The 24,548-nt window shown below is 49.5% G+C and overlaps 1 protein-coding gene across 1 annotated transcript; it reads left to right on the forward strand.

Annotated features, from left to right (window-relative positions):
• Positions 1–651: 651 nt before the first annotated feature.
• On the forward strand, positions 652–24,059 carry LOC133355180 (SH3 domain-binding glutamic acid-rich-like protein 3). Its single transcript, XM_061572530.1, has 3 exons — positions 652–815; positions 21,433–21,600; positions 23,290–24,059. Exons 1-3 carry the CDS (start codon positions 771–773, stop codon positions 23,353–23,355), a joined length of 279 nt encoding a protein of 92 aa, XP_061428514.1. The 5' UTR covers positions 652–770; the 3' UTR covers positions 23,356–24,059.
• Positions 24,060–24,548: the final 489 nt, after the last annotated feature.

A 24,548-nucleotide genomic window follows, 5' to 3' on the forward strand; every position in this document is an offset into this window, starting at 1 on the left:
TAAGAACGTTCCAGACGGACGCACGCTCGGCGCTGTCGACGAATGCGTGGAGTGTATTGTTAAGTGTGCTTGTGCACCACTGCGACGTAGCAATAACCGTATTATCAACGAGAAAAATATATAATAGTAATTAGAAAACGCTGCCTCAAAACTGACGCGTATCGTCGTTTCTCTCACGTCATTTAATTCAAGTGCCGGCTGTGTCTATTTACCGCGGTCCCTAAGCCCACCCCGCCCTTTTTCGCCCCACCCCTCTGACCACGCCCCTTCACTGGAAAGTGGGGGGGTTGGTGAGGGTGGGGGGGGGGTGTGCGGGAGGGGGTGCGGGTGGGTGGTTGGTGCGGGGGGGGGTGGTGATGCGGGGGGAGGGGTTGGTGCGGGGGGGTTGGTGCGGGGGGTGGTGCGGGGGGGTTGGTGCGGGGGGGGTTGGTGATGCGGGGGGAGGGGTTGGTGCGGGGGGGTTGGTGCGGGGGGTGGTGCGGGGGGGTTGGTGCGGGGGGGGGTGGTGCGGGGGGGTTGGTGCGGGGGGGTGATGCGGGGGGAGGGGTTGGTGCGGGGGGGGTTGGTGCGGGGGGAGGGGTTGGTGCTGGGGGGGGTGGTGCGAGATGGGTGGGGGTGGTGCGGGGTGCGTTGGTGTGTGGGTGCGGGGGGTCCGCGTCAAACTGCAGCTTAACTGCCGAGGAGTGAGTGAGAGAGAGAGACACGAGAGAGAGATCTCGCCACTTGTTGTCGAGACCTCGTCTCCGGCGCACTCTTCCCCCGGGGTCGCCATGGTGGTGAAGATCTACTACACCAGCGTGGCGGGCTCCCGGCAGGTGGGCACGAGGGTTGGGGACGATGTTAGTGAGCATGGCTGCAATGGGGGGGGGGGGGGGGGGTACACGTTGCTTGCTACAGGTGAGTGAAGTTAGCATGGGTGCAGGTGACTGATGTTAGTGAGCATGGCTGCAATGGGGGGGGGGGGGGTACACGTAGCTTGCTACAGGTGAGTGAAGTTAGCATGGGTACAGGTGACTGATGTTAGTGAGCATGGCTGCAATGGGGGGGGGGGGTACACGTTGCTTGCTACAGGTGAGTGAAGTTAGCATGGGTACAGGTGACTGATGTTAGTGAGCATGGCTGCAATGGGGGGGGGGGGGTACACGTTGCTTGCTACAGGTGAGTGAAGTTAGCATGGGTACAGGTGACTGATGTTAGTGAGCATGGCTGCAATGGGGGGGGGGGGGGTACACGTTGCTTGCTACAGGTGAGTGAAGTTAGCATGGGTACAGGTGACTGATGTTAGTGAGCATGGCTGCAATGGGGGGGGGGGGTACACGTTGCTTGCTACAGGTGAGTGAAGTTAGCATGGGTACAGGTGACTGATGTTAGTGAGCATGGCTGCAATGGGGGGGGGGGGGGGGTACACGTTGCTTGCTACAGGTGAGTGAAGTTAGCATGGGTACAGGTGACTGATGTTAGTGAGCATGGCTGCAATGGGGGGGGGGGGGGGGGGTACACGTTGCTTGCTACAGGTGAGTGAAGTTAGCATGGGTGCAGGTGACTGATGTTAGTGAGCATGGGTGCAGAGACTTGTATAAGCATCACGACGTTGGTGCTGTGGGTGGTGGACGATTGCACCAAGCTTCACGTGAGAGGCGTTAGTAAGGACACCCACGTGGCTAGGTAAGTAAGAGTGCACCTCCGATCAGAGACATCGGTAAGCCCGGCTACAGGTGGGAGGTTGACACACGTGTTTTTGTAAGTCATACGTCGAGATGGAGGGTTGGTTATCGGTAGGAATGATAGTAACTTAAGACGTTCCATTTGAGAAGCAATTCTACCTCTGTTAGAGGGCGTCGCGGTGGTGAGATGTTAACTACCTCGCCTGGTGCACAGGTGGTCGTGGGTTCGATCACTACCCTGACGTCTGCTGTATATTTGGAGTTTGCGTGTCTCTTTCATCATCATCACGGTGGCTATGAGATGTTAACTACTTCGCCTGGTACACAGGAGGTCGTGGGTTCGATCTCTACCCTGATGCCTGCTGTTGTATATTGGAAGTTTGCGTGTCTCTCTCTCATCATCATCATCACGGTGGCTAGGAGATGTTAACTACCTCGCCTGGTCTACAGGAGGTCGTGGGTTCGATCTCTACCCTGATGCCTGCTGTTGTATATTGGAAGTTTGCGTGTCTCTCTCTCATCATCATCATCACGGTGGCTAGGAGATGTTAAGTACCTCGCCTGGTCTACAGGAGGTCGTGGGTTTTATCTCTACCCTGACGCCTGCTGCTGGAGATTTGGAGTTTGCGTGTCTCTCTCATCATCATCATCACGGTATTTATGAGATGTTAACTACTTCGCCCGGTATACAGGAGGTCGTGGGTTCGATCCCTACCCTGACGATGCCTGCTGCTGTATATTTTGGAGTTTGCGTGTCTGTCTCTTTCTCTTCGTGGTCGCGTGGATTTTTCTCCACGTTTAGAATCAACATCACGCGTTTTGCTATAAGTGACCCGTGGCCAGATAGCTTGTGAAAAGAATAGTTATATATAACTTAGTGGGGCCGTACCTGGTTAAATATAACAAATAGTTGTAAGATATTGGAATCGGTGCAAGTTTGGTAAACTCGCAAAAAGCAACGCTATTTTATACCTAGAGTATGGATCCCTGCAGTCACGAAAACTTCAAATCTAGATTATTAACGCGATTACAGTTAAACTTACAGGCACTTTTCAAAGTGCCGTGGCAACTCTGCCGTGTCTAGAATCCACCGCAGATTTTTCAGGGTTAGGCCCACGCAATTATCTGGCCAAAATTCCTCTCCACTTTCGATCTAACACCACCCACCCACCCCACCCACCACCCCCTCACCCCCTCACCCCCCCACCCCCCCACCCCCCCACCACCACCACCACCCACCACCCACCACCCCCCACCCCACCACCCCACCACCACCCACACCACCAACCCCCCTCACCACCACCCACACCACCACCCATCACCACCCACCACCACCCACCACCCACCACCACCACCCACCCCACCACCACCACCCACCCCACCACCACCACCACCCACCACCCCCACCACCACCACCACCCACCACCCACCCCACCACCACCCCCACCCCCACCACCACCCACACCACCAACCCCCTCACCACCACCCACACCACCACCCACCCCCACCACCACCCCACCACCACCCACCCCCACCACCACCACCCACCACCCACCACCACCACCCACCCCCACCACCAACCCCCACCACCACCACCCACACCACCAACCACCACCACCACCCACCACCACCCACCCCACCACCACCACCAACCCCCACCACCCAAACCACCACCACCCACCCCACCACCACCACCAACCCCCACCACCACCACCACCACCCACCACCACCACCACCCACCCCACCACCACCACCACCAACCCCCACCACCACCACCCACCCCACCACCACCCACCCCACCACCACCACCCACCCCACCACCACCCACCCCACCACCACCAACCCCCACCACAACCACCACCCACCCCACCACAACCACCACCCACCCCATCACCACCACCACAACCCCACCACCACAACCCCACCACCACCCACCCACCACTCCCACCACCACCAACCCACCCACCACCCCCACCACCACCAACCCACCCCACCACCACCACCAACCCACCCCACCACCACCACCAACCCACCCCACCACCACCACCACCCCACCACCACAACCCCACCACCACAACCCCACCACCACCACCCCACCACCCCACCACCACCACCCACCACCACCCACCACCACCCACCATCCTCCCCACCAACCCCCACCACCACCACCACCAACCCCCACCACCACCACCCACACCACCAACCCCCACCACCACCACCACCAACCACCACCCCCACCAACCCCCCCCACCACCACCCACCACCACCACCCACACCACCACCAACCCCCACCACCACCACCCACACCACCAACCCCCACCACCACCACCCACACCACCAACCCCCACCACCACCACCCACACCACCAACCCCCACCACCACCACCAACCCCCCCCCACCACCACCCACACCACCAACCCCCACCACCACCACCCACCCCACCACCACCACCCACCCCACCAACACCACCACCACCACCGTCATAGCCAAACAATTTAAAGGCGCGTGTGTGTGTGTCCGCACGCGCGGTTTAACACCGGGGAGCGGTGGTGCAGCGGTCAGCGCCACGCTGCGCCACGAACCCGGCGGAGCCGAGTTCGACTCCCGCTCACGGCCCCAACGCGGGTGACGATTATCTGAACCGGTCCCGGGCCTCCCCTAGGTCGGCTCAGCCTCAAATGCGCGCCCGGTGCGGTGTGTAAACGTCGCCACTCGGGGAGACAAAGGCGGCCGGGCGTGGTGTTGGCCCGCCCCCCTCGTTGTGTCGTGCCGGTCTTCATAGGTGCTCGCTAACAGCACTTGCCCCTACAGTCTGTTAAGGCTACACGGGGGACCTTTGTGTTGTTAACACCACTACGGTTATTTATTGTTTCAGTTCGCAAGTTGAAGAAGTATTTCTGGTATAGATTTACTACATTCTGTTGTGTGCGTGAGAATTAAATTTTGTTTGACTTTGCCTGGCGGGTGGCCAGATCATTACCAGGCCTGAACCCATTAAATCGGTTATGAATAATATTGGCTGTGCAGACCTAATACGTTAAGTTATCCCGCGTTAAGCTATGCAACTTGGTCGCTTCCGTTCTTAGCAGCACACACCTTTAACTAGAGGAACAATGCTCTGGTTTATTGCAACTGATTTGGCTGCACCATGCGAAATGAATTCACGCCGATTTTTAGCATGTTGCAAACTACTATTACAACCTTTCGCCAGGAGGTCGTTCACGTTTTTTTGTTGGAAATGTATTGGTCACAATACGCCGATTGAATTGCTCGTGTAAACAAGGAAGAACACATCATCCATAGGCGTGGACTCTTTAAATGCTTTCCCCAATCTGCGTTTGCCCTCGATTTTTGTCTGGGCAATAATAGCGATGCGTTCCAAGTCGTATGGCACACGTCATGCAAAGCCTGTTGTAGATGATGACACAGTACACATGAGAATGTAATCATCAGGCGAGATTCACCCCGTGACATGTGACATAGGAGACGTCACACAACGTAATGACACACACTTGCCCATGCCACCTAAGGTTAATTCTCTTTTAGCAGTGTTTCTTATTAATCCTCAAGTTTTTGACGCAACCGCTTGATCCGTTTTTGGCCAGTTATCACTCACGGAAATGTTTTGCTAAACTTCCATTCATATTCAATTCATATGGGGCGCTGCAGTGGCGAGATGTTAAGTACATCGCCTGGTATACAGGAGGTCGTTGGTTCGATCCCGTTCCTGACGCCTGCTGTATATTTGGAGTGTACGTGTATCTTTCCCCATTGTCAGGTGCATTTTCTCCGGGTCGTCCGTGTTTTCCCTCCACGGTTAGAAGCATGCTTTTAGAGCCAGGGGTGGGGAACGTCCAGTCCGTGGGCCGTATAAGGCCCGCAAAATCATTTGGTCTGGCCCTGCCAAGGCAACCGCAGGCGGGACTCGAAATTCAATAAATCTAAGAGCAAACCTGGAAAAGCAGTTGCGAGTAGCAACATCATCAATACCAGCTAACACCACACGCCTCACCAAAGAGAAGCAGTTCCAGCCATCACATTAGGGGTGAGTTAATTAAATGTTAATTTTTAAGTTGATACTTTTGTATGGCCCACGAATTATGTTATAAATATCAAAATGGCCCTTGGCAGGAAAACGGTTCCGCACCCCTGGTTTAGAGTATTTGACTGCTATAAATTTCCACGTGATAAGCCACTTTATTGAGCTGTCATTTGGGGCCAGATCGCTTCAGAAAAATAGCTGTATAGCTCAGCGGGCCTTACTCGGTAAAATAAAAACAATAGTTTTAGTATGTTGGATCATTTTTTGGGTGTTATCATGCCCCGCCTCCCCCACTACGGACAGAGCTAATGAATGCGTTAACGCTTTGGACCTGAATCGGAACGCATTAAAAAGGGCTACGGTTGCACATTGCTGACACCGTTTAAATAAGTCAGGGCCTCGTGTGTCTTTAATGATTAACATCGAAGGTGCTACAGACTTTTGAGGACTAACCCGCTCTTGCGCTCCAATCTTTCCCACACGGTGCAGCCCAAGGAGAGCCCAGGAAAGGGAATCTGCATTGGCAGTGGTGCTTAAGGGCAGTTAACAACAAATCTCGACACATTCGTCAATAACACCGTGGCTTAACAAAAATTAACTAAACATTTGACTTCTTATTTTTTACCAGGTAAAGCCCACTGAGCAAAATTGTTATTTTTCAGAAGCGACCTGGCCACAATGAAGTGGCTTATCGTGTAGAAATATATAGCAGCCAAATACTCTAAAGGCGTGATGTTGATTTTAAATGTGGAGGGGAAACCGAAGGACCCGGAGAAAAATCCACGCAACCACAGGGAGAGAGATACGCAAACTCCAAATATACAGGTGTCAGGGTCGGTGACTTGATTTTAAGGATTATTTGTGCTTGTGCATCGCTACCAATGCATCAGCAGTAGCACCGAATAGTTTGTTTCATCATCAACATTGTTTTAGTAACAACACTGCAGGCAAATGTCACCTTGGTTTAACGTGCACTATTAAGATAAGAGGATGGAGGTTTTTGTAAGCCTGCTAATAAAGGCAGTGAGTGCCCACTCGGGTGCTGGTTGCACGAGAGGTGAGTGGTGGTGAAAAACTATAAAACTAAACGTTTATTTATTTTTATAGGTAACGACCACTAAGGTATATAGCTCTTTTTTTCAGAAGCTACCTGGCCATAAATAATATTCCAACGAAATGGCTTATCACGTGTCAAATATATAGCAGCCAAATACTGAAAACGCACGTTTCTAAATGTGGAGGGAAAAACTGGAGGACCCGCAAAAAAAATATCCACGTGACCATGGGGAGAGAGAGACACGCAATCTCCAAATATACAGCGAGCATCGTCAGGGTCTGGCTCAAACCCACGATCTCTTGTATACCAGGCAAGGTAGTTAACATCTCACCACCGAGGCACCACAAGCTCAAATTTGGTCCATGTGAGAGCTTGGTGAAGCTCTAACCTGGTGCAGTTGACATAGGCAATCGAAGCGAGCTCACTGGAGATGACCTTTTGGCCTGGCTCCAGGCGAGACGAAGTAATCACAGCCGGTGCAGGTTAGAGGTGTGACAACACGCGACTGAGAAGCGCGTGCTCACGGGAAATTGAGCACCGCGATGGTAAGAAGAAACGCGATCACTACCCCTCGGGTCTCGCTGTCGAATGGCTCGGCAGTGACATTGAGTTGACGCACGCTACCATGTGACGCGATGGAATAACGGACGTTATCAACTTTAGCTGGGACGAAGAGTTGACAAATTGACTCAGGTTTGTAATCGATTACTTCTCTTGCGGTCGGTTACGCAGGCCCCTACAATTAAAGCGTCACCCAGAGAATCCTGCATCCCGAAGGCGGGAAACCCTTTATGGGCCATGCCTGACGTGACGAGGACGACGATGCTGTTGACATTACCAAGGCCCGTTCATCACTTCCAATCCGGTGGCACATGTGGCAACAGAGGAAATACGTTTTTCTGTTACTGTTTTTCCACATTATCCGATTCGTCGAATTAATGGAATCAATAATCAGAGCGATATAATACTTAATTAGTTGGATAGCCTCACTCAACCATGGCTGATATATATATCGCCACTGAGAAATTGTGAGACTGGTGGTGGGATTGTGCTGGGATTGTGCTGGGTGTCAAGGGTAGATCGATAGCAGAGGCCAGTGATATTTTACGTGTAAAAAATTTGAAAGGCTACTAAATAATGTTTTTTTCCCAAGGAAGCCAAACTTTTACTTGGTTTTGTAAAGCAAACCAGAAATAAATTTTCGCAGTGCAGTGAGAGACTGGACAGGATAAATCCTGGACAGGTGAAGGCTTGGCCAGGTGATGGCCTGAACGGGTGAGGGCCTGAACGGTTGAGGCCTGCATGAGTGAGAGCCTTGAGCTGCTTCTTGAAGGTAGATAATTGTGCTTTAACGGGACTTGCATGCTGCGAATGTGCAGCATTGGGAGAGAGTTTCAGACAGCTGCCACTGCAGCTACGGTGACACCGCTCAGCCACGCACGATCCCGCTTCTGGGTACGATGAGCGAATTATCGGACGTGCCTCCGTAGGACGCGGCGGTTTTGCCGTGGTCATTGGAGTGAGGAGGGTGGAGGTGTCTGGGGCCCGGGAGACCTTGAGAGAGAGAGAGCTCAGTGGCACGACGTAGTGGTTTTGTACCGTGTCCTTGGTTTTATGGTAGAGCGAGTTTCAGCTTTTTCTGCGTAGCCATGGAAGCCACGTGGCCACGCCTGGTGCCCATGCTGTTTTTGCGGCTGCTGTGGTTTTGCTAGGAGTGCATGGTTTCTTTTTTTTTTGCAATGTCCACAGAACGCGAGCGCGTGTATTGTTGCCGAGATGGGCCACGTTTTTGCTTGGTATTCATTCCACGGTGCGGTAATTGAGCCAACAAACAAGTCTTCTCATGCACATTTTTGTTGTGTTCACTTTGCAGTGGGGCATTTATTTGGGTGCAAGTGAACACTATTTTTAAATCCTTTATATTAAGTTCACTTGCTTGCGCGCTTGCGCGCTTACGACCGTGCAGATATTTCGGTCGTTTTTTAACCCACTTCCCGGGATCCAATCGAGCTGACATTTTGCACACAGACTCGTTGTACGTGACAATTTCTTTTCGTGAAAAAAAAATCCACAATTTTACACTTTTTAGGAAAAAATAAATTATATTTAATTACCAATTGCTTGATGGTGGCAGGCAATCATCTGACCCATAGGTGGCAGCCATCTCAAGCCAGAGGACGAGAGGACTCTAGCCGCCCGTTTCAAAGACCAATGTGGGCTGGGTTGTGGCCCATTGAACACGCATATAAAGGATTTATAGTGAAAAACTTTGTTTTTACGGGTTAATTTTTCTTCATTGTGACCCAATGCTTTGGTAGCATGGAATTTATATTGACTCGCACCATGTAGTATAGTATAAATACAAATAATGTAGTTATCACCTGCTATACTTTTTAGTTAATTGAAAACAAAATTGCCTTGGTCGCCTTTAATACGATAATGATGCTAATTGTTTGTTATAGAGCCTTGTATGCCTCAGTTGTCTCTAAGCGCAAAATATCTGTTTGGTAAACAAATATATCTTCGTAACTTTGTTTTAGCAGCTTCATAAAATAACGACAGCTGATGGACACAGGTTTAATGTAAGTCCACACGGAGGGTCGTTGTGATCCCGTCTGTTTATTGGAATACAACACAGAGCTGTTGCGTGACTTTGCACACAGTGAACAACTTTTATTGGCATTCCAGTAAATCAGACAAACACCATCATAATCATAATCACCACGACTCTCCTACAAAGCGGTCCTCATTTTTGTCGACTGTGACGGGAGAATGGGCTGAGATGACCTCCAACCAATGTTTGACCTCTAGCCGCCTGGGCGGTTAACATCACCGGCGAGTGATATTTAGATTGATAATTGGTCACCCCTTTCCACAACCCTTACTCACTAGTAAAATATGGGGCGCCACGGTGGAGAGATGTTAACTACCTCACCTCGTATGCAGGAGGTCGTGGTATCGATCCCGACCTTGACGCCTGCTGTATATTTGGAGTTTGCATGTTCTCCATGTGGTTGCGTGGATTTTTCTCCGCGTCCTCCGGTTTTTCCCTCCACATGTAGAATCAACATGCGATTAGAGTTCTTGGCTGCTATAAATTTCCACATGATGATAAGCCACTTCGTTGAGCTATCATTTGTGGCCAGTTCGCTTCTCAAAAAGAGCTACGTAGCTCAGTGGGCCTTACCTGGTAAAATAAAAAATATTTGTAAATAATTGTTTGATGGTAAAACAACTCCCATGAACTAATGGCATGGGGGCGCCCTTATAGTATCATTATTAATGTACGAGGCATTGGCTTATTCAGAGTGGTGGTAGCAACAAACACTTGCCAAGTTGGCGTGATAAACACGTACAACTTGCGCAACATTGTGAGTCCAGCTAAAACCGCTTTTCAACGAAATAAAATGCAGTGTTCAGACTAAATGCCATACATAGGCGACTTGTATGTACGTACGTATGTTGAACTTCTTTTGCACCATACGTAGCCAACCGTGCTAATCTTTGGTGCGGGGCGGGGGTGAATTACAACAAACAAAAAAACAAAAGCAGTTGTAAAGACTTGTAACATTTACAAGCTGGCTAATTACGAAGAACAAATACATTTTAGGGTTTTACTGCAGCAGCGTTCAGAGTGCGCTGGTGGCTGCACGGATCGATGAGATGATGCTGCAGGTCTGGTCGAGTGAGTTGTGTTCTGGCTTGCAGCAACCATGAACAGCAGCAGCGTGTCTCGACCTGCGGGAGTGAACGTTGAGGTTTCGGGGGACAGACACGGGGGAGCTGCTGCTGCTGCTGCTCCACCTCCCTCTGTAAAAGAGCTGTTAAAAAAAACATGCGCCTCCTAGCAAACTGCAGCCACCAAAAGGACAGTGTTAGCCCGAGGCATTGCACTGCCGCCGCTGCTGCTGCTGCTGCTCCTCTGCGCAGCGTCTTTGTGACTGCCGTACTGACCCAGCCATGGTGACCCGGCGCACTGCGCAGGTTTAGAAAGAGAACTCGCTGGGCTTGTTAACTTACAACATTTGCAGGCACGCTGTGCGCTGCGAGCAGTCGTTTTTTTTGTTACAAATGCGCATCCCCGCTGAGTGCACCTCCGGCGGTAGAGTGCAGTGACCTTGTCATCGCGCCGTGGACGTGAAATGCGTTTCATGTCATGCCTCCGTTCTATTCCTGCACATCATGGCAGCAATATGTTCACGAGCCGGATTGCCATCGGTGGTACGTACATGTGTACGTTGAAATTCTTTCGCACCGTACGTAGCCAACCGTGCTAATCGGAGGTGCGGGGAAGGACAGCAAACTTAACACAAAAATTTGTTGTAATGAAATGAGTTTTCAATCTAAATGATTTAAAAGTGCATAGCTCCAGTGGCTTCCTAATATCGGAAGGAAAAGCGCTCCAGACAGCTGCAAAAGAGCATCTGAAAGTGAGCGACACAGTGACCGTCTTTGTTCGATGGCTAGCCAAAAGCCGCTGCTAGGATGACCGGAGTTTGCGTGAGGATGACCGGAGGAGTATCCAAGGTCTGCTTGTCACGACAAGAGACACGGCTTCAGGAGAGCGTTCATGCAGTTTTGCCATTCCTCCTGCATTGAAGGCGGCAGTTACCATATTCTCCGAATTGTAAGATGCCCCAAAAAGTAAAACCTCACCCCAAACTTGTGGCCATTGTCAATGAAGTTATGCACATCTAATCACAAACGCACACTCACACCTACTGGATTATCGTACTGTACTGTATTCCTATGCTCCCACATCTATGCAACCTGCCACCTTCACCATCAGGCACTGACCAGCGTGGTGAAGAATGATCATCCCACAGCGGATTGACGAAAGGGCTGTGACGTGTCTAGCACACGGTGCATAACACAGACATGTCCATGCAGAACGCGTACAGATGACGACGACGATGTTATCCCTGTCATCATGCCACGCCAATCACAGAGGGTGGTTCCACGGTCTAACAAGCAGGAGCTGTAATTTCCTGAAAGCAGAGGCTACTCCCTCTATGCCCGCACATTTTGCAACACGTGCTTTATCAAGTCTGAACGACAAGATGGAAATCAGCCACAACAGAATAATAGCACAGGCCTGAAAACCGTATCGGTGCAGATCGTGTGAAAAGCACTCCTCCGCCTTTGTGCATGACACACAAAACAAAACCCATCGGCGGTTCCTGAAGAACTGCATTGTAGTCTTCTTGTCTTTGGTCACCATCAAAATAAATTTGAGCAAATATGACCAACTGACAGGCAGCAGGGAGACAGATATAAATCGCAGACCGGTTTTCGTTACTATTAGGACTCATCATTGCAGTAGTTGCCAACAGATGGAATAGATGGTGAGCAGTCTTTACCTGTGTGGGGCAAACTAAACTCAATAATCAGTCCATTCACTGAGCACAGGCCCAATGGCCGAAAACGTCTGGGAGCCAGCAACATAGGACACGATCATACGTAGCCAACCTTGCGTTGAGCAAGGTTATACGGGCGTGGGAAAGGCGATAATGGTAGGGAATTTAAAAGTGGAGCAGTGCGTGGGAAGAAGCATAAAGAGAGATGTTGTGACCTTGCATGTGTGGTGAGTGGGTGAGTGAGTGGGTGAATTGGCAGGTGAGCGAGTGCGTTTGTATTGGAGGACAATGGAGTGACGCTCACAACAACGAGCAGAGCGCCGGGCGGCTAAAACACAGCAAGTTGGCACAGTAGGGGGCACAGGTTGTGCATCGGTCAGTCATCTCCGTCAACCCATGGCAGCTGGGTCTGTACCGCGAGCGTTCGACACTTCACGTGGCATTAAAGTGCACATAGCCTGGCACAAGTGCTGTAGTGACGTCACCGCCACTTAATGGTGGTTGTTGTTGTGTTGTATTGACCTGCAGTGTGGTGGTTGAACACAATATGGATGAGACAAAACGGTGGGTCTGCCAGAACCAAGTCCTAAACATGGGTAGAGAAGTCAATGAGCAGTGCACGAAAACACTAACCAAGCGATAGAAGAGTGATAAGGATGTGACTAAGCGGCAGTGAGAAAGTTACCGGAATGAATGAGTAAATGCTGGCTCATCAATCAGCTGCTTAAACAACGAAACAACTTTATCTGACCGCCTACAAAATCCACGATTCCATTATCTTGTGAGTTTTCTGAGGCCGTGCGCTCCAATTCTCCTTAGCTTGCTGAATCCTTTGTGGGCTTCTTAAAAATCTCCATTAATCTTGCTGTGTAGCCTTTGCCAGGTCTCCACGGGGCCTTGTTCACCACTGCAAGGCATCTGAAGAGCTTTTCTGTGGCTGTTCTGAATTTTTAAGATCATGCTATTAACCTGTACGGATTTAAAAGGGCTCACCACACACTACTTGCCGGAACTAACACATTTATATATTCCATCAAGGTCCTTTGGCATCTTCTCAAACTTCTCAGCACTGCCAGGTCTACAGGTTGCGCTATTTTGGTGATCGGGCTTTTGTTTGCATGGCACCCAAACTATGGAATGCCTCGCCACTTGAAATCAGGGCAATCGGAGTCGGTAGATAGATTTAAGTCTGCTTTGCAAACCCATCTCTTTAAAGTGGCAGCCTTCCCTGTTTAGTTTGGTCGGTTGCCCTGGTTCTGTTTTTGTTTCTTGATTTTCATGCATTGCGCATTGGGATCCTAAGATGGAAAGCGAATTATACATTTGAATTATTATTGTTTCAGGCGCTCCTTCGCACTAGAGCTACAACTACCAGACTCTTGAAATGATTAATTTATTAATTATTGCATCTATGAATCTAATTCATAATAAACATGCAATTTACATACCATTTGCACACACAACTAGGAGACGCTTGGACCCAAGGTCACAGTTTTCAGGGTTGACCACATCATCATCAGACGTGGGATGGGAGCGTATTCTGCACACTCCTTGTTGCCTTGAGCATTGAGCGTAGCTGAATGAAGAGTAACGCACCCATGTTGTGACACGATGTGCACTCTGCTGTTGTGTTTGCGTTCGGGCTCGAGGTGGAACGATTTTTCACCCTGGCAATTTTGACGAAGTGTCACGATTTAGATTAGAAAAATGTATTCCTCAATCCATTTTTTTAAACTAACACTCGTAAATTAATTGTGGCTCTGCAATGGAAAATAACAGCTGTCATTTTCATACTCTTTTCATAATCTGGGAGCATGAAGAATAATCAGTTGTTTTACATAATAATATGCCAAGAATATACATATTGTTAAGGTTTGTTTTCTTTCTCTACGATTTAAATAATATTCTGGCAAAATAAGTGCATTATTAGAAGCAGTTAAAAGTTAGAGCCAATTTAAAACTAACATCTCACTCTGTATTAATTACTCCCACCTTGTTGGTATCGCTATCTCTTATGTCTTCTGAACTTCCGTTTGAATAATGCATCGCCTGCCACATAGAACATCCCTTTTATCCAGTTACCCAGCTAGTTTAATTAGCAACAGCAGACAGCAGCCACTGACAACAGAGTTCCTGTTGGGGTTGACAGGAGCCCAGCCAAGATACTCGAGGCATAGATATTTTTTTCATATTACTGTAGTATGATTGCGGTGAATAGTAGCACGGCTAGTGCCTGCGGGGTGTGGTTACACGGTTCAAAACATGGATTCTTGGATATGTGCATGCACATTCGCAGCATCACCTCAATCGCCTCCTTCAAGAGACACTTAAAAACTCACCTCTACAATCATGCTTTTGAGCGACTCTGAGCTTGGCTCCGCGCCTCTGAGTTGCGGCCACTACGTCTGCAAATTTGCGCGCGTTACAAATTGTACTATTATTATTATTATGTATATATAGTCAGCTTAGAGAAGTGAACTTCATTAATAATGCATGATGTAAAATTGTTTGTACTGAACTGGGAACGACATTTAACTGCTTTTTGTGTTTAGTTTGTTGTCCTCCTCCCCCCCCCCCCCCGCACCTTCGATCAGCACCGTTGGCTACGTACGGTGCGCGGAAGAAGTTCAACATGCGCACGTAACTCCCGCTTTGTCGTTTCTATTCGTCGCTCGTGTGATATTTCACATTTATGTCTCGGGGGGTAATTTGTAAGAATGTTGACGATCGGTCACGGATGCGCAGACTTCCTCACGAGCCCAACAGAAGAGCAGTGCAGTTCTGGGGGTGGAGTGGCCCCGCAGAGGGTTGACGCTGCACACGACGAGTTAGGTCCACCCCCTATGGCTCTCATCAGGGGCGAGTCATATCTCATCCAGTTCCGTGCCACCGCCTCCATCCCCGCCACACCATCATCATCATCATTTCACCTGCCTGCTCAGGAAGCTAAATGGCAGTGTCGAGGTCTGTTTGCCATGTATAGTTTTTTCGGTAAAGTCACGTAGGTAAAAAAATGAAATTAAAATTAATCAAAATAAAATAATAAAAATCACGACGTTTCGGAGGCAACACAAGTCTCCGTCATTAGGTGGTGATTTTTATTATTTTATTTTTATTAATTTTAATTTCATTTTTTTTACCTACGTGACTTTACCGAAAAAACTAAGAGTATGAATCCTTGCAGTCACGAAAGCTTCAAATCTAGAATGTATGTATGTGTGTACGTTGAACTTCTTTCGCACCGTACGTAGCTAACCATGCCATGACGAGAGGGCTTCGGGAGAGAGTTCTTGTAATACTTTCGATAAAGTCACGTAGGTATAAAATAAAATAAATCACGACGTTTCGGGTGCAACACAAGCGTCCGTCATCAGGTGGGAAAGCTTGCGTTGCGCCAGAAACGTCGTGATTTATTTTATTTTCTACCTACGTGACTTTACCGAAAGAACCAAAGAGTATGGATTCCTGCAGTCACGAAAGCTTCAAATCAAGTTCTTGTAATGCTGCTATCCCTCCGTCGACCGAGCACTTAGACTACGGTGGTTTACTGCACGGTTCCTAGTTTGGGTCGTTCCTGCACATTTATTAAGCTGGGTGATGCGTGAGTTGGTGTTTTCACAGGTCCGTTTTATGCGGGCCCTGAAGGTCAGGCTTGTGTATCTGGGTGTGGGCTCACAAAGAAGGACACATCGAGAGTGGCATCTGTTGCACGGTTGTTAGGGTGGAAAACGCTCGTGGTGGTTTTTGAGGGATTTGGTCGGAGCCTCCGGCAAGATAAATACGCCTCCAATAAAGTTAGATCAGCTTTTAAGAGTATTGGCAATGTCCTCGAGGTGAGTGCCCTGTGCGGCCAGGGCTACGTCACCCGCATATGCGAGCCTGCGAGGTGATGTACATGGCAGGTCACGCACGCGTACGTATGTTAAACAGTGGCGGCGTTAGTTGGGAGCCTTGAGGGAGGCCATCGTTCATCAATTCTCTTGCAGCTGCGTTCTCCTGCGAGGCGTTCACCGTCAAAGTTACGGTTCCTGCGCATCGCGTCCAATCGGTGAGCAGTAGAACCGCGGCATCATCATCAGCAGCAGCATCAGCGGGGGCCATGATGCCACACGGCGTCGTCGTAGTCGGTAGAGAGGTCAATAATTGCCGTGCCGCTTTTTACCTGTCGGCGCCTGAGCCCGGCTTCTTACGGAAGACACCGACCGCCTTTTCCGCAGCAGCAGCAGCAGCTATGGCCGGTTCGACATCCAGATTCTTCAGGGGGTAGTTGGTGATGGATATAATGGGGGGAAAAGTCTGGCAAGCGAGTAACCTGCATGGACCAGCGTGATGGAGTATGAACACACAACCAGCAGGCGTGGCGAGGCCTTCTTACAGCAGTGCTTTGGCTTGGGGTTCGAAATTAGGTATTGTTATTTGATTATTTGAGGTGTGTGGGCTGTGGTTTTAAGATTTGGCTACGTGCTATCAGCGAACATGTTGACAGGTCGATCTTATCAGGTCATGTGTTTGCACGAGTCCTTTGTGGCCAAAGGCTCACAGAGTCGATACTGGTATTTGTTTCTGCATTCTTTGAAGATTACAGATGACAACCTGTCGACACACGCGTGGCTGCAACGGCATGTAACCATAGCACTGCAGTACAGTACTCTCTGTCGTCAAGAAAACTCAAGGGTGGCAGTCGGGTTTTTTACGATCGGGTTTAATTGTTTTTTATATTAAACCCGATCATCTGAGATTGGGAGAAATCCGGTTTAATGGGTTCTAATTGCAGAACCGCACTTCTCAACGATGGGCTTCATCCATTCCAAGCCAAGGAACTCACTGGCGCCCACGATTGTGGAGGAGAAGCTCGTGTTCATCACGACCAACCTGCCCGCCGCATTCTACGACTACCCCGTGCCCGACGGCCCCCCCGAGTACGATAGCAGCACCGACGAGGAAGCAGCCTAAGCCTTGGATCAGAGCTTCGTATTCATTAAACCAGGTTTTAATTCCCCGAAATCGGGTTTAATTGTATTCAAGAAAAAACCCGATGCCTGCCGCTGGAAAAATCGGGTTTTTTCCACCCATGAGAAAACTGAACACATTCGTCAATGACACTGTGACCCTAAAATCAAAAATATTTAATTAGCGACGTTTTGGGTAATGGCCCTTTTTCATAGCACACAAATGAAGGGGCATTGACCATAACTTCACCTATTATCTATATGTTTTGTTTTTAGGCAGCGTTATTGACGGACATATGTTGAGTTTTCTTCGTGTTTATTGTGCTTGTGCACCACTGCCAATGCAGCAGCAGCATCGCCAAATAACTCGTGGCTAAGAAGACTTCTTAGTTTCAAAGTTTTCACGACGGATCATAGTTCAGGGTTTCATCGCTGTATATTTGCGTAGTAAGCTCTCTGCAGAAACACTGTTTAAAGTCTGTCACCCGTAACTGGGTCCACGTGTTCGGGGCCGGAGACCCCCAGTGAAGCTGCGCTGGCCATCTTGATGCACAAGGTTTGCACAGAAACCGCAAATCGTCATGGGCCTACGTTTGCATTACGTTGCCTTTATACATTACAAGCTTTACTACCCGGCTTCGCCTGGGACTTGGATTCACCACGCCCGACCGCCTTCGCCTCCCCAGTGGCGATGTTCACACACCACAGCAGTTACTCGTTTGAGGCTGAGTCAACCTAGGGGAGGCCCAGGACCGGTTCAAATATTCGTCACCGGCGGTGGCCGTGAGCGGGAATCGAACTCGGGTCGCCGGGTTGTTAGCGCGGCGCGCTAACCACTACACTACAATGCGTGACGCTTCCACATGTGCGGGTCACGTGACAGATTTGACGTCACAGCGCACTTGCCGTGCAAAAAATATCTGCATTATTGAGCTTCCCCCCTCCCCAAAAAAAGTGTATTTAAAAAAATTTTGCATGGTGTACAGTCTGGAAAGTACCCACATGGCAAATTTCAAGTTTGTTGCATGTCGGGAATTACGCTAAACATTTTGAACACACATAATCACAACTTTGCCTTTTTTATATGGAGATAGCTGGCACTCACCTGGGTGCCGCGGTGGCGAGATGTTAACTACCTCGCCCGGTATACAGGAGGTTCATGGGTTCGATCCCGACCCTGATGTCTGTATATTTGGAGTTTGTGTGTTCTCCCCGTGGTCTCGTGGATTTTTCTCCAGGTCCTCAGGTTTTTACCTCCACGTTGAGAATCAACATGCGTTTAAAGAGTCTGCTATAAATTCCACATGATGATAAGCCACTTTCTTTTGGCTATCGTTTGTGATAGCCAGGTCGCTTCTGAAAAACAACTATATGGCTCGGTGGGCCTTACTTAGTAAAATAAAAAAAGTTTATTTTTTTATTCCAGCACTTCAAAGATAAGGTTTTTGTTTGGGGGAGGGCAGTGTAGGTTTGTGAAACTCCGCGTGTGTGCAGATCGGTGAGTGTGGTCTCCTCGTATGCGCGGGTTGTTCTCCGGGTTCTCCGGTTTCACCCCAACACGAAGCAACACACCGCTTGAAAGAAAATTGGTCAAACATCCCAAGGCAGGAAGGACCATCCTGAGAAGAGTCTTGGGACTCGGTAAGGGATTTCCACAATAAGTAAATAATATCATCATCCATACTCTTTGGTTCTTTCGGTAAAGTCACATAGGTGAAAATAAAAAAAATAAGAATAACAAAAATAAACATACAAAAATCACGACGTTTCGATTGCAACACAAGCAATCATCATCAGATGTGACAACCACAGCAAGAATTTTTTTTTACTGAAGCGGGAGAGATGCCGGAGTTAAGAGGGTTTATATAAGTCAGAGAGGGGGAGCGTTGCATGTGTGATTGAGACTGAGAGGGGGGGGGGGGAAGTGGGCGGGGCTGTAAGTTTTTTAAATATTTTTTTTTTTTAAATTCACCTACGTAACTTTACCGAAAGTATCAAAGAGTATGGATGCTTGCAGTCACGAAAACTTCAAATCTGGAATGAAAAAAATATCATCATCATTATTATTACTGGGGTTTGTGAAGCTAGCATTGCATGCCACTTGCTATTTGGGATTGATTGTTGAGTGATATATTTGTGGTCATTCGTGCACTTATCTCCATGGTAAATATCTTGATTGAATTCACTGTTGGGGAATTTTACTTCCTCCCTAACGCATGAGAATACTGCAATGGTGTAGTAGCTCACTGGTTATGCAATCCAGAGGTCTGCGGCAGTTGAACCAATGGTGCAAGTTTCTAAAATCATCCACTGCACCTGTCCACCCAACAGTATAAACTATAAACAACATTAAACTACAGTATTTTTTTTTATTTTACCAGGTAAGGCCCACTGAGCTAAGTAGCTCTTTCAGAAGCGACCTGGCCACAAATGATAGCCCAATGAAGTGGAAATGTACAGCAGCCAAATACTCTAATGCACGTTTCTAAATGTGGAGGGAAAAACCGGAGGACCAAGAAAAAAAAATCCACGCGACCACAGGGAGAGCATGCAAACTGCAAATATAGCGGCGTGAGGGTCGGGATCGAACCCACGCCCTCCCATATACCAGGCGAGGGGTAGTTAACATCTCGCCATCGTGAAGCGAATGGTTGCAGCAGTCGATCGGCAAGGCGCGTGTGGTGGGGTAAAGTGTGGGTACTCATCCCTCTTCCACGCCGTCTCGCCCGCATAGCGCAGTAGGCCAAATACCCTCGAGACTTTCATCTCGTGCAGGAGCGACATTGCCAAGGCTCTACCGTCACGTGTGGTTGGGATCGATGCTTGACAAAATACCGGTGGCGTTTGTGTGGAAGTAAACCGGCGGAAACCCATGCAGAGCAGTGGGACAACGCACGAACTCCGCGCAGAAAGGCGCCCGAGCCGGGGAATCGAACCCAGGGCGTGTTGCCACTGTGCCACCTCCGATTGGGCAGCAGGCTGAGGCAATCGGCTTGCTACGCTTGGGAAACCAGTTTAGTTTTGGGTGGCTGCAAACCCATGTTTGACTACGAGTGCACGGTTGTAAAGAGATGCTCGTCCTCAGGTATGCGCGCCGATTTTCACGTCACTCTTTCTAGAAGTCACGGGTGGCCGGTCGTGTCTCCATGAAAACTTGCAGAGCGAGTGCACGAGAGGACCAGACGCGCGCGCGTGTTTACAGATCTGTCGTTCGGCGCATATCGGTTGGCAAGATCACGTTAAGATGTTGCAAGAACGGGTGACAGTTTTGGAGTGGTGGTGCAATGGTTAGTGCACTGCACCGTGAACTCAACGACCTTCAGGACTTCGATTTCCAACTACGGCTATCATCGGTGGCATCGCACGAGATATCTCAATTCCTACTGGCCACCACACCCCCTTCGCCCCGTCGCCAACTATACACTGACCAACGTGGTGAAGCACGGTCAAACAACCCCCTCCATCTACCACTGGATTGGGCGCCATGGTAAAATAAAAAATAGTTTAGTTGAGTTTATAGTTTTAACTTCGGGTTATAAAATATAACAAAAAATTGCGCACCTCTGGATTGTCGGAATTCGGTCAAGAACGTTCGCTTTCGACTCGTTTGTTCAACGGTAATAATTGCCTTGCACAGCATGGTGAAAGGCCTCATCCAGCAGTGGATTGACATACGGGCTCCACTTGTGCACGTGTGCAATGGTGCATCTCGGCTGCCCACCTTCACGCAGGTTAGCGCTGCTGTGCTACGAACACAACGACGCCAGTTCCTCTCCCGCTCACGACCAAAAATAGTGGCGAATATTCGAACCGGTCCTGGGCCTCCCCTAGGTCGACTTGGTCTTAAATGAGTACCTGATGTGGAGTGTAAATATTGCCACTGGGGAGACAATGGCCGGGCGTGGTGTTGGGCCACCCATACCCTCCTGTGCCATGCCGGCCTTCATAGGTGCTACTTGCAAACAGCATTTTCCCCAACGGTCTGTTAAGTCTACACGGGGGACCTTTGTCTTTTTGTCTGTGCGTGTGCCCAGGCATATTGTGCGTGTGCACAACACGTGGGAGCGTTAGTGTCGTGTTAGCGCGGCGTCGCCCTACGAACCTGGCTACCTGAGATTGATTCCCACTTATGGCCGACACCACTGACGATTATCGGAATCGGTCCTGGGCATCGCCTATATTGGCTTGGCCTCAAATGAGTACCTGGTGCGATGTGTAAACATCGCCACTGTAGAGAAAAAGGTGGCTGGGCGTGGTGTTGGCCACCCTACCCCCTCGTGTGCCGTGCCGGCCTTCATAGGCTGCTCGCTAACCCGGGACCACCTTTGTCTTTTTTGCGCGTGCGCCTGTGTCGATCATCCAGATCAAGTCGAACCAGAGCGACGTGTGGCGCGTGCTGGAGGGCAAAGCCGTGAGGTTCGAGCTGGTCGACATCGCCTCCAACGATGAGCTCCGCCAGAACATGAGGCACCTGAGTGGAAACCCCACGGCTGTGCCGCCGCAGATCTTCAACGACAACACCTACTGCGGGGTGAGCCCTCCCTCCGCGTCTGCCCCCTCCCCCCTCCCGTTCGGATTTTAATCTGTAATAAAACAATAAAACGACGAGCAGACACGTGGCAAACAGAAAACCTGACGCAGGCTGGGAACAGATTTGAACCCCTTTCCCCATTCCGAGACGTCTGTAAGTTGCAAGGGGTTTGGGTGTTCCTATTCTTAGGTTTTTTCGGTAAAGTCACGTAGGTAAAAAATTTCGTCACAGCACGATAGCTGTATCATACAGCTATCGTGCTGTGACGGTCCCACCTGAAGACGGAAGCTTGTGTTGCCTCCGAAACGTCGTGATTTTTATTTTATTTTTATTTTACTTTTATTCATTTAAATTTTTTACCTACGTGACTTTAACGAAAAAACCTAAGAATATGAATCCTTGCAGTCACGAAAGCTTCAAATCTAGAATTTGGGTGATCCGTTCGCCGGCGAATCTCAAAACGCGCTAGCTGGCTCGGCGTTAATTTCATTTAGAGATGCGTGTAGCACCGCTGTTTATAAAGACGTTACTCACCGCAAAGAACTGTAGCGACACGACCGCGCTCTACGATAGCTGGTGCCAATCTGTGGCACACGCCCTCTTGCACTGCCTTTTGCTTCCGATTACGCTCCGATTAGGTACACGTACGTCATCGGAATGGAATCGGAAGAAAAACTGATGAAGTACACGTACGTCATCGGAATGGGAAAAGGTCAACAGCATGCAAAAATCCCCCGTATAGCCTTAACAGACTGTGGGAGCAAGTGCTGTTCGCGAGCACCTATGAAGGCCAGAACGGTACACGAGGGGGTGGGTGGCCAGCACCACGCCCGACCGCCTTTGTCTCCCTAGTGATGATGCTTACATGCCGCACCAGGTACTCCTTTCAGGTTGAGTCGACCTAGGGAAGGCCCAGGACCGGTTCAGATAATCGCCACTGGTGTTGGCCGTGAACGGGAATCGAACCCGGGTCGCCAGGTTCATAGCGCAGCGCACTAACCGCTACACTACCGCTCCGCAGCATACACGCACACACACACAGATGTGCAGCTCTCACTTGGCCCGACCCTTCCGTTGTGATTGGTTTTCTCGTAATTTACAGATGTGGACTAGTAGCGTCCCCCATAGCATGCAGCCACAAAGTCATCTTCATAGATTAGGTTGCCAGGGGAAGATGGCAGCAGCAAACATGGCTGCACTGTACAGATGAGTTCTAATCTGGACGAAACTGGTCCGCGGTTGTCTTTGTTTATGAATGTTAAGGTTCTTTAACCCCAATCCAAGGCGGCAGTAGATGCTGCATGGATCGCAGCGATGCTGCCAGGGTGTGCATGGATGGCGCGCTCGCCGGTGATGTGTTTGATGGTTTGATCTTTACCAGTCGCAGATTGGCGAATCTTTGATTTTCCATTTATGGACCAACGTGGTACGCCGCACATCTCCCGTGCTGCGTCCGAGCGCGGCTCAGTGTGGTCCACAGCCGTCGTGAGAGAGAGAATCCCGGCACTTCTACGGTCGGGTCCCCAATGATATTCTTGTTTACCACGTTCGTAGCCGCCGATTTTACGAATGGTCACCCGCATCTGTGACATGCGTGAAATGCATCTTGGCGTTATCGTGAAGTTGCCCTGTTGCTATGACACCCTTCCGTGACCCCCCCCCCCCCCCCCGTCTCTCTCGACCCTGCAGGACTACGAGCAGTTTGCAGAAGCCGTGGAGCTGGACAGCCTGGAATCTTTCCTGAAGCTCAAATGAAACGTTGCCATTCCACGCGGCGGCCCCACGCACACCGCTCCGTGCGCGCCCCCTTACCAATCGTTTTTTTCGCTCGCGATAGTCCGCCGCCAGAACGCACTGCTTCTTGTTACGTTGATATTTGTAACAAGCCGATTCTATGGACGCCACTGCACGTTTTGGCAAACTTTCCACGGACCGACTTTCCTCGCCCGAGCGTTTCATGCCCGGGACCCAATTCCCCCCCCCACCTTGTCCATTCCGCCCAAGCGCACGGTCACGCAACACATTCCTCCGGGCCAGTTCTGTGGACATGCTTTGAATTCTTGCCATTTAGCATTAGTTTTTTTTCTTGCTGCGTCCTGGCTTGTGGATTAAATGCAATCGTCGTCCCTTTGCTCACCCGCGCTGTCGACCCATCCACACTGAGCTTAAAGCCACGAAAACCACAGTTGCCATAAGGTCACCGCGGGTGCCTGGTGGCACTTCTCCAGCCAATCTGCGAGCGGGATGCCCCTTTGCACGAGGAGTGTTTCTGAACGTTTTGCCTCTCCCCCCCCCGTGCCACGAACTTCGTGTTGTCTGGATTTAGCGGGGTTGTGGGAGAAAGGGGGGTCGTTTTCTTGGAAAATAACGGAAAATCAAGACGGGTCTGTTGTGGTTTTTTAAATAAAAAAATCCGTTCAATGAAGAAAGCAATAAATTGTGGCTCTTGAGAAAAAGTTTTATTTGCGTGCACGTTTCCTATCTGGTTTGATTCAAAACTAATTTCTCGTGGATTTTCTACTTTCGAATTTTTTTTTTACTTCAGCCATCGCCATTACTATCGTATCACTTCCAGTTTGTTTTGTCCATGCTGCGTTGTCTGTTTACTGCAGTTGCCATGACGGTTGCAAAGTCCTGATGATTCTTTTTGGTTCTTTCGGTAAAGTCACGTAGAAGGGAAGTAATAAAATAATAAAAATAAAACAGGTGAAGAAACAGGTCTGTTTCTTCACCTGAGGACGGCTGCTTGCATTGTGGCCGAAACGTCGTGAGAATTATTTTATTATGTTTAATTTTTATTATTTTATTACTTCCCTTCTACGTGACTTTACCGAAAGAACCAAGAAGATGAATCCCTGCAGTCACGAAAGCTTTAAGTCCTGATGATTCCCAACACGGATGAAACCAGTGTACACTTGTCTAATTCATCTGCTCCTCTCTAAAATCAC

The sequence above is a fragment of the Lethenteron reissneri genome, chromosome 6 (assembly GCF_015708825.2).
Source record: "Lethenteron reissneri isolate LAM-NWPU_2019-01 chromosome 6, ASM1570882v1, whole genome shotgun sequence".
NCBI lineage: Eukaryota > Metazoa > Chordata > Hyperoartia > Petromyzontiformes > Petromyzontidae > Lethenteron > Lethenteron reissneri.

What these genes read in the sequence shown, in the direction of transcription:
- LOC133355180 (XM_061572530.1), top strand. Translation starts at nt 771, where the DNA reads ATGGTGGTGAAGATCTACTACACCAGCGTGGCGGGCTCCCGGCAG. An exon ending in GCGTGGCGGGCTCCCGGCAG is followed by an intron (nt 816 to 21,432) that starts GTGGGCACGAGG and finishes TCGATCATCCAG; the next exon opens with ATCAAGTCGAACCAGAGCGA. An exon ending in ACGACAACACCTACTGCGGG is followed by an intron (nt 21,601 to 23,289) that starts GTGAGCCCTCCC and finishes TCGACCCTGCAG; the next exon opens with GACTACGAGCAGTTTGCAGA.